We start from the raw sequence: 14924 nt of genomic DNA on the forward strand, positions 1-14924 counted from the left end.
ACAGTGTTAACATTGTGTGGCACCCTTCAACACCCTTGAATGGATCTCAAGGCATCCCAGGGTGAGAATCACTGAACCAGGCAAAGCTGAGCCCATCCCCCACCCACCGTCACTCCTGTTGAAGCTGGCCCACTGGGCTGCTAAGAAGAAAAGATGTGCGAGGCTAGCAGGATAGCAAGCGATAGGAAGTCTGACTCCTTGGCTCAGTGCGGTAGACATGGCCCTGGGAAGGATGGAGCCTCTGTGCTCTGGCCACAGCTCAAGTGCTTATGCTTTGCCTGCATTTCATCCAGGCTGCCTCTTCAAATCTGTGCAAGAGGTATTTACATCTCTGGAAGGCAGAACAGTATTTGAGTGTTAGATGTCAAAGTACTGTTTAGACATCTAATAGGCAAAATCAAACCTGGCCCCTAGAGTATTTTTTAGACTTCACATAAAGCAACCATGAATGAGAGACACATTATTCTCAAGCTCTTTTCTCCCCCACCTACCTCCATATACTATATTGGTAAGTATATAAGAATAACAAAAATGGATGTGTTTCAACACTTAATATGCCCAATTTGAAAAAGAAAAGCTTTTTACATGGACGTACAACTGCTAATGTAACATATTTAATTTACCTATCCTTGAAGGAATTACTACTAATTTAGGCATGGAATTGTGGCGAATTTCTATACAAATATGAACACCTCCACATTTTTATATCAGGCCAAAATCACAATTATGTTATGCACAAGCAATACACAATTAAAAGGAACAGCTAAGTGTATAGATAGGATGTCCCTTCCAACACAGCAGAAAAAGAAACAAAAGATAAGATGATATGTTTGTGGATTGTGTATGTTTGTATTAGTTTGTGTGTATATAAGAGCATTACCAAAAATTATTACAATTCTGTATTTCCAAGCACAAGCAAATTTGAGAGGAAAAAAGTATCTTGCGTTATTTTAATGTTCTGAAAAAAATCAGTCTTATATCCAGAAATGGTATAAGGTGCACATGTGAAGAGAAAAACTGGTTAAAATGTAACGAATGCTGTCGATTCCAGATGAACGAAATACAGCAGAAGATAAAAGATAAAACACGGAAAATGATGGCCCTTGTTGCCGAGTTATCTATGAAGCAAGCAATAGCTATTAAACTCCAGCAGGAAATGAGGGACAAAGACGAATTTTTGACTGCTATCGTATCCAGGCTAGAGAATGGTCTCCCTCTTCCCAGAGAAATAGAGGTCGAGTGGATGAAAGTACTTCACAGGGAGGAGATGCAGAAAGCTGAAGCAGAAGCTAAAGCGAATGTAAGTTTTTTATCCTGTGATGCAACGTGAGGTCTGACTCACTAATTTGCATTGTTCCAGCTTAATGTTTTGAATATGTTGCCACTGAATGGTCTGGAAACTAGCTAGTAATTTCAGAGCTCCCATGACTTAGGAGGGAAAGTCATATAGAAGGCAAAACGACAGCTGGAGAGTACACTGCCAAGCTGTTGTTGGAGAATAACAACTGCAGTCATGTGGACAGGATTTAATGGAAAATTACCAATTGAAAATCTCATATTCAGGAAGGAAGTGTTTCATGCTAAATGGAGGCCATCCAAGTCCCCTTACTCCTTCTGGCTGAAAGGTGTTTGTTTGCTTTGATGGTGGGCAGGCTGGAACAGAGGGAAGCGGTGATCTTTGATTTCATTTCAAAGGGATTTGCAAAGGAAGAAACCAAGGCAACCTTTGTGCCTTCAGCTAGATGGCAGAGGTGGCAGAAAATGAAATTGGTATAGGGGGCTGGGAGAGCAAACAGAAAAGTGCTGCATCTTCCTTATTAGGTACCACACCTTCTTAAAAATTAATTAACGCTGTACAGTAGGTGCATTGATAATATTTCTGATGCACTAACCTTGCCAAAACACAGATGGGGTAGTCTGAAGGCAGGCCCTGGTCCTGTGTCACTTTGGAGCGGCACACACAATGCACACATTTAAGGAACACGCTGCCTGGGGGAGGGGGCTTTGGAAGGAAAGGTCTCACTGGAGCTCACAGCCCCCCGCACATTGCCTCAGCTTCTTTTGAGAGCTGTATAAACACTTTCTGCCCAGTGACACTAGTCAGCTTCATGACAAAACCACTGCCAATGTAAATGCTTCCAGGCTTTGAAGTGTCAGTCTCAGCTTCACTTAACATACTGACGCCAGGGACTTGCTGCGAACATTTGTTACAGCTTTCTAAAGTTATTCTAAATTGTTTTCTTCACCACTGACTGGGAGAATATCCTGTTTAGGAGGACAGGTTCACGTCAACCTGGAAACTGTGTGAAACACCTTTTAGTAAAGGGCTGCCTCAGTTTCCCTATTTAGTAAGGACACTGCTACTTTGCATAGTCCAGCACCTTGCTTTTCACACCTCTAAGCAGTAATATGTGAGTTTTAAGTGCAAACCCTGTGAATTGTTTAATGGACTGGCATTATTTAAATAGAGCAAAAATGTTTCTTCTATAGCGTGCTGCGCAAGAAGAAGAGGATGCATTACAAGGGAGGCTCCAGAAAAAGAGTGACCGCCCCAATGCATACATCCCAGATGAAGATGACGTTCTCCCTTTGCCACGACCTTATGGTGCTCTTGCTCCTTTCAAACCAAGTGTACTTGGTTCAAACATGAGGCACATCAGAAAACCTATTATAAAACCAATTGAAATCTGAAAAAGTTAAGCCTGTTTCATCTAAGCCAGGAGAGTCTGTTAGTGACTGTCCAAAGCCAACAATTTTTATATCGTGTTTTTAAATATGTGTTAACACTTTGCCAAATTTCATATTGCTAACAAGTAATTTTCAAGCAAAACCATAATTAAATATGCAGTAAAATACAGCACTATCTCCTTGCTAAATGAAATTATATATCCAAAACATGCAATACAGTGTTTTGAAATATCAAGTAAAGCAAACAATAGGATTGTTTTAAACTGAAGTTTATTGTACTATTTTCTAACATACAGTTCTTTTAAAAACTGTTATTGTTCTTAACAATTTTCTGATGTGCTTATGTTCTGTATCAGTGAATCCAAATGAATAAAACTGAAAATGTCAGCAAGTTTACGAAATGCCCCTTCCTTGGTTTTGCTTCCTTATAATCACTGCTGCTACTCATCACCAGGCGTGTTTTTGTACAGAGAAGTGAAAGTGTGAGGAAAAGGCTTATGGGAACTGAATTTCTCCTCTCACCAGTATGAAACAAGAATGCCGGTTTAGAAATATACTGCCCTGGTTACAAATATGCTGAGCCAGTGAAAAGGGGGCCAATGAGGAGCTCAGAGAACATCTTTAAGAGTCAATTTCATTCTTGTTCAGTGCAACCTGAGAGAATGGATGGACGTAACATTTGCAGCTTGTCAAGTGCCTTTAAAAGCACTCCAAGAAGTAAGGATACAGGTGACATGTGGCATTAAAGCATAACAAATAGACCTGAACTCGCTCAAAAATGACCATGGATTAAAAAAAAAAAAAAAAAAAAAATCAGCTCTGAAGCATTTCATGTTACATCTGTACTCTCCAGCAGAATGACAAGAAATTTGGTCAGTCTACCACCATCCCACAGTGCTCTGCTTCCCATTCCGCTCCCCCCCCCCACATCACCAGCCTGAAGTGACCCCTCTGTGATTGCCAACTTAACTGTTAGAGACCCTAACCCCATGTGAACACCTTTTTAAACATAGGGGTCCAGGGATGCTGGGCAGTTATGTTTCATAGTTAGCAGGGTCAGAAGGGACCTGAGCAGATCATCAAGTCCGACCCCCTGCCATGGCAGGAAAGAGTACTGGGGTCAAATGACCCCAGCAAGGTGTACAGCTAACCTCCTCTTAAACACCCCCAGGGTAGGAGCCTGCACCACTTGGTTCCAGATCCTAGCCGCCCTGACAGTGAAGTAGCGCCTCCTGATGTCTAATCTGAATTTACCCTCTGCCAGCTTGTGACCGTTATTTCTAGTCACTCCTGGCAATGCTTGGGGGAACAGGGACTCCCCCAGTGCAGGCTGGTCCCCTCCGACTAGTTTGTAAATGGCCACTAGATCCTCCCTCAGCCTTCTCTTGTGGAGGCTGAACAGGTTCAGGTCCCATAGCCTGTCCTCGTAGGGCCTGCCCTGCTGCCCCCTGATCACGTGACTGGCCCTCCTCTGGACCTTCTCTATGTTGTCCACAGTACTCCAGCTGCGGCCTGACCAGTGCCACATAGAGGGGGAGCATCACCTTCCTGGACCTGCTTGAGACGCATCTGTGGATGCATGACAAGGTACAGTTGGCCTTCCTGACCGCATCCCTGCACTGCTGGCCCATGTTCATCTCGGCATCAGTGATGACTCCAAGATCCTTTTCTATCTCTGCACTAACGAGAAGGGAGTTCCCCAGCCTGTAGGTATGCTGCTGGTTCTTCCTCCCCAGGTGTTCTTGACCACCAACCTTGACACCCAACTTTGTGGAGTGCAACAAACTCAAGTACCTTGTGATCCACCACACCACCTGCACCCAAAATGTCTGCAACCATAAAGTCCTCCACAGCCGGAGGGGAAGGGACGGGGCTGCCAACCTGAGAAATTTTTTAACTGATAATCTGGAAACTTTTTACTTACAAAACTATTTTTTTTTTTAAATGACAGTAAAAAAATATAAATAAATAAAATTCTTCGGTTGACAACTCTACATGATGACCAGCAATATTTTTAGACCCTGCTGCCCCCACCACAGGGGTCTCCTACTCACCTGACTGCACTCCCACACCATAACTCTTCCCACACCATATTACCGCCATCTTACCTTACCCACACTGGCCCTGCTCCCCCCACATCCCAGCATGGACCCCCAACTGTCACCTCCTCCCCTTCCATCCCCACAGATTCATCACAGCTGCAAGGAGCTACAGGGGCTCTAATGAAGCAAAGCTCCCCAACACCAGCCAACTACAGGGCGCCAAGCAGCACTCACTCAGACACCAGGTGGTGCTGCTCTGCTCTCTGTCCTGCACCAACGCTTGAACCTTCATTCAGATGGTGAATCTTGAAACAAGCTCAGAAATTCTTATTTTTAGAGGCTCAGATAAGCAACTTTAGTCTGGGTTTGTTTTTGTTTTTTAAATGAACCGCCCATAAATTTACACAGTTGGCAACTCTGGGAGAGGCGCAGAGGTCATGACCCATCTCTCCCCCTGTGCTGAGAACACCCAAAGGTCCTTACAGAAGAGCCACTGTAACTAGGCCATGTATGGATTGTGGTAGAGACTACAACCTACAGGCATAAGCAGGACTGCCATCAGCACCAGACTATGGCAAAGGTCCTGAAAGTGCAGCACAACAGAGCCTGTGATCCAACCATAGTTTGGATGCCAAGCCGGTGACATGCTTTTATAGCAAGGGGTTGTCATTCTGACTGGTGATGATTGCACAGAGCTGTGCTTCATCACCCTGTTACCTTGAGTGGACCTGGAGTTGTTCAACAACAGTGATGACGCACCTGGAAGGCTGAGAAGATCCACCTAGAGCCACAATGCAGCCTCAGGATGGCACCAACGGTTTCCCCAGCATCTCTCCTAACCACCCTGCTTTCATCCGCTCAGCCCCCAGGGCCCTGCTGCCTGAAAGAAATTCCTGTATGGCAGGACACCAAATCCATGGGTGAGTAAAACATCACTCATGTTACAGTAGCATCACTAACTTTCTTCAAAACAGAAGTCACCCAAGCCTTGCTTTGAGCAAGGCCCAGGGCATTACTAGTACAGAGTCCACTGAAAGATCTCTGGCAGAGCCAAGCATTGCCAGTAGAGTGCAGGGATTTTTGTGGGCAGTTTGATGGAAACCCCCCCAAAGTACCTTGGGGATGGGCTCCTCCCATCTCTGGGGCTGTTAGGGCTATAGAGTACAAGCAGAGACTACTGTTGTCCATGAGCTGCTGGGGTGGGGAAGATGATGATTTGGGTTTCAAAGCAGATTATGTGGTTAGCATTTCTCCTATCTAGCCCATTTATGTGCTGCAGGACCAAAAGTAAAGGGGTGTTCTCCAGTCATAAGTGAACAAACATTGGCCATGAAAAGGCAGAATGAACTCCATGGCAACCCCAGCCTTGTGCTATCACAGCACAGCTGCAGCTGGGCTCTCCACGGAGACCAGCCCCAGCCATGCTACCAGCCGGATCTGGCGTGTGGGCTGGACTTTCTACTGTGGGGTGGGCAGTGTCAGTGCCCTCCATCCTCCAACATGGCACCCCCAATTGTGCACTACAAAGGTATCGTGCAGCTCCTGAAAAGCTCCTCCATGGAATCGAAGAGTCCATTGTACAGGCAAACACTCTCCACATCATCAGACACCTAGTTAGAGTTCCTGAGGAGACTGATGTCATCAACCTTATGTCACTACCGTGATCACATGGGTGAACTATCCCTAATGGTTTGTGATCCCCTTCAACATGGTGAACAAGTAGCCATCACAGGTAATACACTCTGACCCACAATACACTGGTGCCCATAATGGCCCCCGTGCAGTGTGGAAAGCCTACCCAGGCAGATTTGGCTATGACCTCTGGCAAGTTGGAGAGCAGGAACCATGGTGCCAGCACACTCTGGGCAGCCTAGCACAGAGGTTCTCAAACTGGTTGAGTTGCCTTCAGGTGGCCTGCAGAAAGGTTGCAGAACAACCGAGAATATCTGTATTTGGCCCTGCACTTGATTTATTTTTTCTGACGATGGAGATTAAGTGGTCTGCTGAGACCCTCAGCAATTTTCAAGTGGTCCATGAAAAGACAGTTTGCATGACCAGACAAGGTGAATACTCATTTGAGCAGAACGGAGCTGGTATCTTCTGGCGCTGCTCTGTGAGAGCCTGGAAGCCAAGGAAAGAGTTGAAGTCCATTCTTCTCACCAAGAGTGCACTGCATGCAAAACTGACTGCCATGCATCAGCATGAAGCACCGAGCAGAAGTGTGGGGATCAAAGAGTTTGCTGTTATAATTCCTTGAAAGCCTCTGGGGGATTGTGGTAGAGAGCTGTAATCCCTGCTACCCAGCCTCTGACCTGGGAGCAATGCAACACCACCACTCTGGCACATTATGAAATACTTCATCTGGGAGAGGCCTGCACATTTGTATGGTACTAAAACACTCCAGATTAACACTTCAAATTAGGGTGTGATATAAAGCACATCTGTATGTACCCTGAAACAAGATCTGACCTAGTGGATGAAATTAGCTCAGCTTTATCTCAGCAGGTTGAAAGTTTACACATTCCCTCTGTTGGGTGCCAATGTACTATTTTTTGTTGCTGTTACCCATCACAGCTAAAAAATTATACAGCTTAGCTCAGTTTTGTATAAACATAGCTGGAAAATGGAGGCAAGGGCTGCAGCATTTTTTTCTCAAAACTGATACATGATCTATAAAGGACAGAATTAAATAAAAGACCCACTTAAACTGTGAAGTTACTTGGAAAGACTCCTTCTCTGCTTTACTGTACAATGTCTATAAACAGCAGGAAAAGCTGTTTTGGAAACTTCAGAGAATACATTTCACTAATTACAAAACAAATATATTAAGATTCTACTCCAAAGGCATGACAGTACCATAAAAAGATATGGTCTGTATGAAGAATACATACATCATCACTGATACATTTCATAATTCATACATTATATACAAAGACTAATTTCTCATTTTTTCCACTTGTCTACATTACACAACCTCACCAAAAACTCCTTTATATGTCAGTGCAATTAGTTGCCAGTTTCTCAAGATTTCACAATGTTTACCATTTCCCCGTTTGCCCTGTTGGGCACTGGAATATAAATTAAAATTATGAACACTATCAATTTATTTTGATACTTGTTATAGTTACTTGTTTGGCTTCTCCACAGTATAAGAGCAAATAGTAAAAATGTGTTTAGCCAGAGAACTGCACCTACAGCAAATATATTTCTTCCCCCAGCTCTGATGATTCAACCTTAACAAGTCAGCATTCAGCCTAATCATTTTGCAACATATGTATAAGCAAAGTGGAGCAACTATTTTGGGCAGGCTTTGACGTACTAATGCTGACTGCTGTTGAAAACTTGAAACCTTTTGTTTTTTTAAAAAGAAAATAGAGCCTGAAAATATTGCTTGCACTCTTGTTGATGAATATTGATACAGGTAGCAAGGCTGATGACCCACTGAAGTAAGCATGTCCTCATTCGCAAGTTTAGAGGTCCAAAAGCATTTCTGTGTGTTTCAGTGCCATTTCTTCTACAAATTTTGCATTCACGTGGTCTTGTTCCTTAAATGGATTCAGACCTGGAAAAAGACATTGAGAAGAGCAGCTTTCATAAAGTGAATGTTCTCCTGTGCTTGAAACCTGTTAAAGTAAGTGTCAATCTCAAATACTCAAAGTTAGGCATGAAAAGCTTTAAAAGTTTTGGCTTCGAGCTTTCCATAACATGCTAACAATATTTCTCATAGGCTGCTAAGGCCTGATTCTGGGTCCACTGAAGCTACAGCGGCTTCTGAAACACACTCACAGAACGTTTCCTAATGTCAGAGCATGAGCTTGAGTCTAATGCCAGGCAGAACTGTATTCAAGAATTCTGGAGACAATGTGGGAAAAAAAATAATTAAAAAAACAAAAAAACAATGGAAGCTTTTGTAGAGTATAAACTGCGAAATGACTTTTGGATCTGTCCCATTCTTGCTATCGGTTTGAGAATACTATTATATGAAACCTAGAGGTCTACCAATATAAAAAAAAAAAAAAAAAAAAAAAAAATCAGTCCATATTGTATTGGCACCAATAAAAGGAAAATTGATATTATTGGCAATTGGCTTTTTTTGGGACGGTGTAGCCAATAACGTCCCCAAAAAATGCTGTGTACATGTGTGCAGCCACAGCATGCATTCAGCCAGGAGTGCAGCCAGACAGCTTAAAGAGCAGTGTCTGGCCAGTAAGTCTGTGATGGGAGGAAGGGGCATGGGAGAGGGCCATTTGAGACCCCCATGGTGACAGATGAAGTGGGGCTGGGCCAGAGGCAGGGGACGCAGCCACAGGTGGTTCATTCTGGAAGCGCCGGGGGGGCGGGGGGGGCCGCGGGGTAAAGATCTGCATGGGGGCACATATGTCCCCCAGATCTGCGCATGGGGCAAAGGCAGGCTGGGCTGCCTGCTGTGGACTGGGACCGGAGGCTGCATTGGCCTCTTCCTGGTGGGGGGACTGGGCCAGGGCTGCACTTGATGCAGGTGGCAGGAGCACTGGGAATGGAGGCTACAGGGAATTTTGGGGCCACAGCCCACCCTGGAGCCCCTCCCAGTGCTGCTCCCACCCACCCCAAGCACAGCCCCGGCCCTGCACCCCCCACCAGGAAGAGGCCGGTGCAGCCCTCAGCCTGCAGCAAGCAGCCCACCCTCACCCTGCACACAGATCCAGGGGGGCACATTGCCCCATGCCCCACCAGGGGTGTGCACAGTGGCTCCCCACCCCCTCAGATGAGCTGCCCACAGCACTGTCCCACATCCCACCCAACCCAGGCAGTCCCTGCCTCTGCTCCAGACTCACTCCCTCCCCCACACAGGGGCCTTGAACAGCAGCCCCCCCATGCTCCTTCCCTCCCCTACACAGACTTGCTGGCCAGACGCTGCTCTCCAAGCTGCCAGGCTGCATACTGGCAATCAGACTGGTATCGGCCGATATGGCTGGCTAATAACTGGCCATTGGTATCAGCCAAAAAAATCTTTATCAGTGCACCCCTAATGAAACACCAAGCAAAGTTGTCTAGGAAGAAATCTGACTGTCTTGGTAGTTGTGGATTCAAACAGCCTTTGAGCACTGGCTGCTTTCTCTTTTGCAGCAGAGCATGCTGGTCCATTTGAAAACATGCATCACCACTCTACCTGTTTCTTCCTAGAACATCAGGCACACTCGGAAGGTGGTGAACCAACCTCCATGAAGTCCACCAAGTCCCTACTGCTACTGATTAAATGGTGAAATAATTCTGACCCAGATCCAGACTTAACACACTCAGCACTGTGGGGCCCAACACCTAACTTTACAGTAGTTAGCCCCAGAAGTAGAATCCAGCACCCTAACCTGTGTGCCTGGGTTCACCACACAGTGCATGAGACAGCACCTCAGAATAGAAGCCACAAAAACCAGCACACTGAGGACAGTGGTGGATCTTGAATTCTGCCACTCATTGGGTGGGGAGTACTCTGCTGTGCTGTACCTGGTAAAGATCTGCTGCTCTGCCAAGAAGAATTTAAGATTATTTGAGCCAGACTGAGCACCAACATACATGAGGAAACATGGCTTCCTATCCTACTGGTTAGAGCAGGGGTCAGCAACACCTGCCATACATCCTAGAGTGTGGCTTGTGAAGGCATGTTGCTTGGCACATGCACCTCAGGGTGGATGGCAGGGAAGGGGCTGGGGTTGCACCACCACTGCAAGGATCAAGCTCCTTGCAGCTCCCCTGCTGTATGCCCCTGGCATGCCAACACCTCGCAAATCAAGGTTGTGAGTACTTCTTGGTACTTTGTCCAGAAAACTGACCCCTAAAGTTTAGGGCCTTTATATGGGCAAGGGTGAGATTAGGGGTCCTGTCCCTGTATTTTACATTAAGACAGTGATTAGATAAAATGCATAAGATAGTCCTTGAAGCAGGACTGGGACCCAGGGCACTCCCATCCTTCCCCAGCTATATCCCTTTTAAAACCCAAGTCCCATACCTTAGTTTTCATGATGGTAATCCATCTGCAGCCGCACTTGCCACTTCACTTTTATTTACAGCTTATAGATTTAAGCCTTAGTTTGTTTTTAATCAAGGAAATAAATGAATTTATAGGAAATAGGAACAGCCAGGTCCTGTCTAAAGAGAACCCAAAGAGGACAGCAGGAACAGCCATTTCCTCATCCTGGCTTTCCAACCTATTTTTTCAAGCCTTTTTGAGAAAGATCTGCATAAGCAGACTGAGGAGCTTATAGTGCTCACAGCCCCCACAACATCTCCAGTGCAGATGCGTGTAAGCTTGTTCCACATAAAGCCAGAAACTCAGGCAGGACCAAGATGAAGCCCTATATGCACAGCCAGGCCAAAACAGATCAGCCTTTAAAGGAAGCAAAATACAAAGAACCATTACCCTGATCCTCTATTTCTGCCAGCATACTGGCCAAGTAGTTAAGAGGAAGAAACTCTATGTGAATGGACATTCTGTCAGGTATAGGTCGGCCACGCTGTAAAAGAGAAAGTTAACGTTAGATCACAACTATAGTAGTCTACCTTACACATTCAGTTACAAGTGGCTAATAGTCCACGTAAGAATTTTCATGGATGTCAAAACTATTCAAGCTGAAAGGTTTAAAACAAACAAACAAAACCCCAAAAAAAACCCCTATCTCCACCACTTTCTTACCTGTCTGGTCCCAAGTTTCTCAAGCAAAAGTTTAACATAGTTCCTTGCAATAAAGTTAGAAGTGACAGGGTGATTCCACAACTTACAGATCTTTTGGCCAATTGCCTATTAAGCAAAAACAAACAACAAAACAAGGCAGATTCAAGGCTGTGCAGAAAGTTTTGTTGGGTAGCAAAAGCAAAAAAAGAAGCTCGTTAACTTGAGTTTTACATTTTCTCCCTTGCCAAAACAAAAATAAATAATTTCCATTTGGACTAAACAAGATGTTCAAGTGGAACAGTATTTTCAGACATTTATAATAAAATCTGAGGAGTCAGGACTATAGCAGTGGTCTCATCCCTTTCTATCCAACAGCTAAATGGTTGGGGCAGTTACTAGAAGTGGCAAGTATGAGTGGAAAAATTTGAAATCGGGGCATCTGCTTCCTAGCAGGATAAGATGGGTTTCTATCTCTCTTTCTGTTTGCATAAATTATTTCAATATTCATTGAACCAGAAAGAATCACACCTCTTTCTGGCTCAACATGCAGCACATGAACGTGAAAGACTTAAGAGAAACCCACACTAGCATCCCCTGTAACAGAGCACTTAGTCCTGGGAGAAGTTTGAATCTTCAAGCAAAAAAGGAGAACCTTCCCTTTTACTACTGCTGTCTTGCAAGTCTGGCCTTTTGTTTCTTTACTTATTGTAAGTGCTCAAGAATGCAATACAGGAATGTTAAAACACTGCAACATTTTCTGAAGAGACTGTTTTATGACATCATTTTTGCTTCAGCTGAAATTTGACAAATTCAGCCTAAATTAAAAGCCTTGGCTCCGCATAATTGCATTTTTCAATAAAAGGCATTCTAAAAAAAAAAAAAAAATTCATCTAGGTCGAAACAGATAGGATGCAGTACCAACTCTGCTGTGCTCAAGTGGCAGCGGCAGCGCCTTTTACAACAGAGGCCTTGTGAACCAGCTCCTCAGCACCAGAGCACACTTGAACCAGTGTGTTCTCTGGGTCCGTGCTGCCCAAGGGCTACCAGCTCACTGCAGAGTCCACAGCCAGCTTCCACTGACTAAAGGCTTCCCAAAACAAGATACAGAAGACAACGACTGTTTTGTAGGGGTGTTTCTGTTGTGTTTTTTTTTAAACCACTGCCAAATAAAGAAACCCTTTTTATAGGAACATTCAGCTGGTACTTCTAGTAGTTTAAAATACGTAATGAATGAAAAGCACATATCTAGGATCAAGCTGGGAAAAGCCTGTAATACCCTAAGACACTAGCACATGAGCATCCATGCACTACAGAGTGCTTTATTACACACTGGAAGTGCTGCAATAGATTTATTTGTATCCTTGTGGTGTTCACAATGTGCCAGACATCCTGAAAAAACAATGACAGTGATCCTCAGTTCAGGATATAGGCATCTCCTAAAGGATACAAGCAATAGATGGAGGAGTAGGGCAAACAGTATATATCTCACATAAATCTCTAAACAGAAACTCATGGCCTGCAGTTGAAGGTCACCATGCTACAGGAGTCACATGGAGCTAGTGGAGCTCTTAGCAAGAAAATTCTGTATAACCACATGGGAAACTTAAATTCAAATGTCTCTTCTTGTTTCTCATTCAGCTGGAAGGGACAAAAGCGTATTGCTCACTTCCCAGCAGGTACTCCTCCAGATCTTCTAGGAAAAAACTTGAACGGGCTCTTGAGACCACCTCCCTTTCTCTGCCAGATAGAGCCCTTCACTCCTTTCTACATCAGGAAGAACATACCATGGTAGGAATCCTCATCCCTTCATAAACAAGGTCTATGGACTTCAAACTGAAGTTGAGTTTTGCATTTCAAAATAAAAAGGAACAACTCACACTGCCAAAGACAACATGCATTTAACATGTTTAATGCAAATGGGGAATTGCATGAATTAAAAGGGAGCTGCACTCTCCATAGGGATTTATATTTCAAATTAAATAAAGCTAAACCTTATCCTTCTTCTCTCAATGTAATATTTTCCCACCTTTTCATAGATACTCAGATTTAAAGAAAATGTAAACGTAGCTACTACCTTGAGGATACAAGAGAAATTAGTTTTTTGAGTCTCAAACTGGCCTTTCCACATGGATGAATTTCATAAGTAGACCCAAGAACCTCACACAAGAAACATCATGCAAAGTTACCTCTGGAAGCCTTGTGACAATACTAAATTTTAGCTTTTCGTTCTTCTCAGTGTTGTCCAGATCTAAGGAAAAAAGAGGAAAAGTATCAATGATAAACTACCAGACTACAATTTTTACTTACATGCAAGCATTCTGTCTAAAGGTTAACTCACTAACAATATATATATATTATTTATATATCACCCTCCCAAACAAAGGCCCAGGAGGCTTACAGTAAGAGGAAAAAATAATTTATGAAAATAGAAAGCAACAAGAGAATAAAATAACTTAAAAGGGAATTTTAAAAAGTACTCCTGGTGACTGACTTCAACTATAAACTTGCACCTTGTACTGATAGACACCCCCATCCTTGAGATACTAACTGGAAACAACAGGATGTGATACCTGGACCTATTTTTTTTTCTAACTACTAGATAAATAGCATGTTGTGAGGGAGTGTGGTTGTGAGTTTGGGTACAGATATATATTTGGCCTGGTAAGTAACGTGGCGGTCTTGCTGCATTTAAAAAATACTACTCCTCCATCTATTGCTTGTATCTTTTAGGAAACGCCTATATCCTGAACTGAGGATAGTTGTAATTGTTTTCTCAGGATATCTGGCACATTGTGAGCACCACAAGAATACAAATAAATCCCATTGCCACAGAACTGCAGCACTTCCAGTGTGTAATAAAGCAGATTGTAACACTCCTGGTGCTCTGGTATAGTGCCTGAAGACTGGAAGAAGGCCAATGTGGGGCCCATCTTCAAGAAAGGGAGGAAAGTGGATCCAGCTAACTATAGGCCCAATCAGCCCGACTTCTATCCCAGGGAAGATCTTAGAAAAGTTTATTAAAGAGGCCATCCTTAATGGACTGGCCGACACCAACACCCTAAGGGATAGCCAGCTGGGGTTTGTTGCAGGTAGGTCTTGCTTGACCAATCTCATTTCCTTCTACGATCAGGTGACCTATCACCTGGACAAGGGAGAAGAGATTGATGTCATATGTTGGGTTCAAAAAAGCCTTCAATCTGGTTTCCCATGATCACCTCTTGACAAAACTGGTCAATTGCGGCCTCGGGTCCACCATGATCCGCTGGCTGGGGAATAGGCTCCGTGGTCGGACCCAGAGGGTAGTAATTGATGGAAGTCACTCATCATGGTGTCCTGTGACCAGTGGGGCCCCCCAAGGCTCTGTCCTTGGACCCATATTGTTCAACATCTTCATTAATGATGTGGACATGGGAGTCAGGAGCGGACTGGCCAAGTTTGCTGATGACACCAAAACTTTGGGGCAAAGCATCCACGTTAGAAGACAGGCGGGTGATCCAGGCTGACCTGGACAGGCTCAGCAAATGGGCAGACGAGAACCTGATGGTGTT

At 44.2% G+C, this 14924-nt stretch overlaps 2 protein-coding genes across 2 annotated transcripts in view; one reads left to right on the forward strand and one right to left on the reverse strand.

Annotated features, from left to right (window-relative positions):
- Positions 1-3082, forward strand: part of CCDC146 (coiled-coil domain containing 146) — a 140665-nt gene extending 137583 nt beyond the window's left edge. Inside the window, exons 18-19 of the mRNA XM_019543608.1 lie at positions 1052-1300; positions 2491-3082. Of these exons, the coding sequence (XP_019399153.1) occupies positions 1052-1300; positions 2491-2691 (450 nt within the window). The 3' untranslated portion in view covers positions 2692-3082. The remainder of the gene's footprint in view (positions 1-1051; positions 1301-2490) is intronic.
- A 4125-nt stretch (positions 3083-7207) lies between these two features.
- GSAP (gamma-secretase activating protein) overlaps positions 7208-14924 on the reverse strand; it is a 73322-nt gene continuing 65605 nt past the window's right edge. Inside the window, exons 28-31 of the mRNA XM_019543611.1 lie at positions 13563-13624; positions 11398-11502; positions 11125-11218; positions 7208-8292 (exon numbers count right to left, since the gene is read on the reverse strand). Of these exons, the coding sequence (XP_019399156.1) occupies positions 8201-8292; positions 11125-11218; positions 11398-11502; positions 13563-13624 (353 nt within the window). The 3' untranslated portion in view covers positions 7208-8200. The remainder of the gene's footprint in view (positions 8293-11124; positions 11219-11397; positions 11503-13562; positions 13625-14924) is intronic.

The sequence above is a fragment of the Crocodylus porosus genome, unplaced genomic scaffold (assembly GCF_001723895.1).
Source record: "Crocodylus porosus isolate Cpor-Errol unplaced genomic scaffold, CroPor_comp1, whole genome shotgun sequence".
Taxonomy (NCBI): Eukaryota; Metazoa; Chordata; order Crocodylia; family Crocodylidae; genus Crocodylus; species Crocodylus porosus.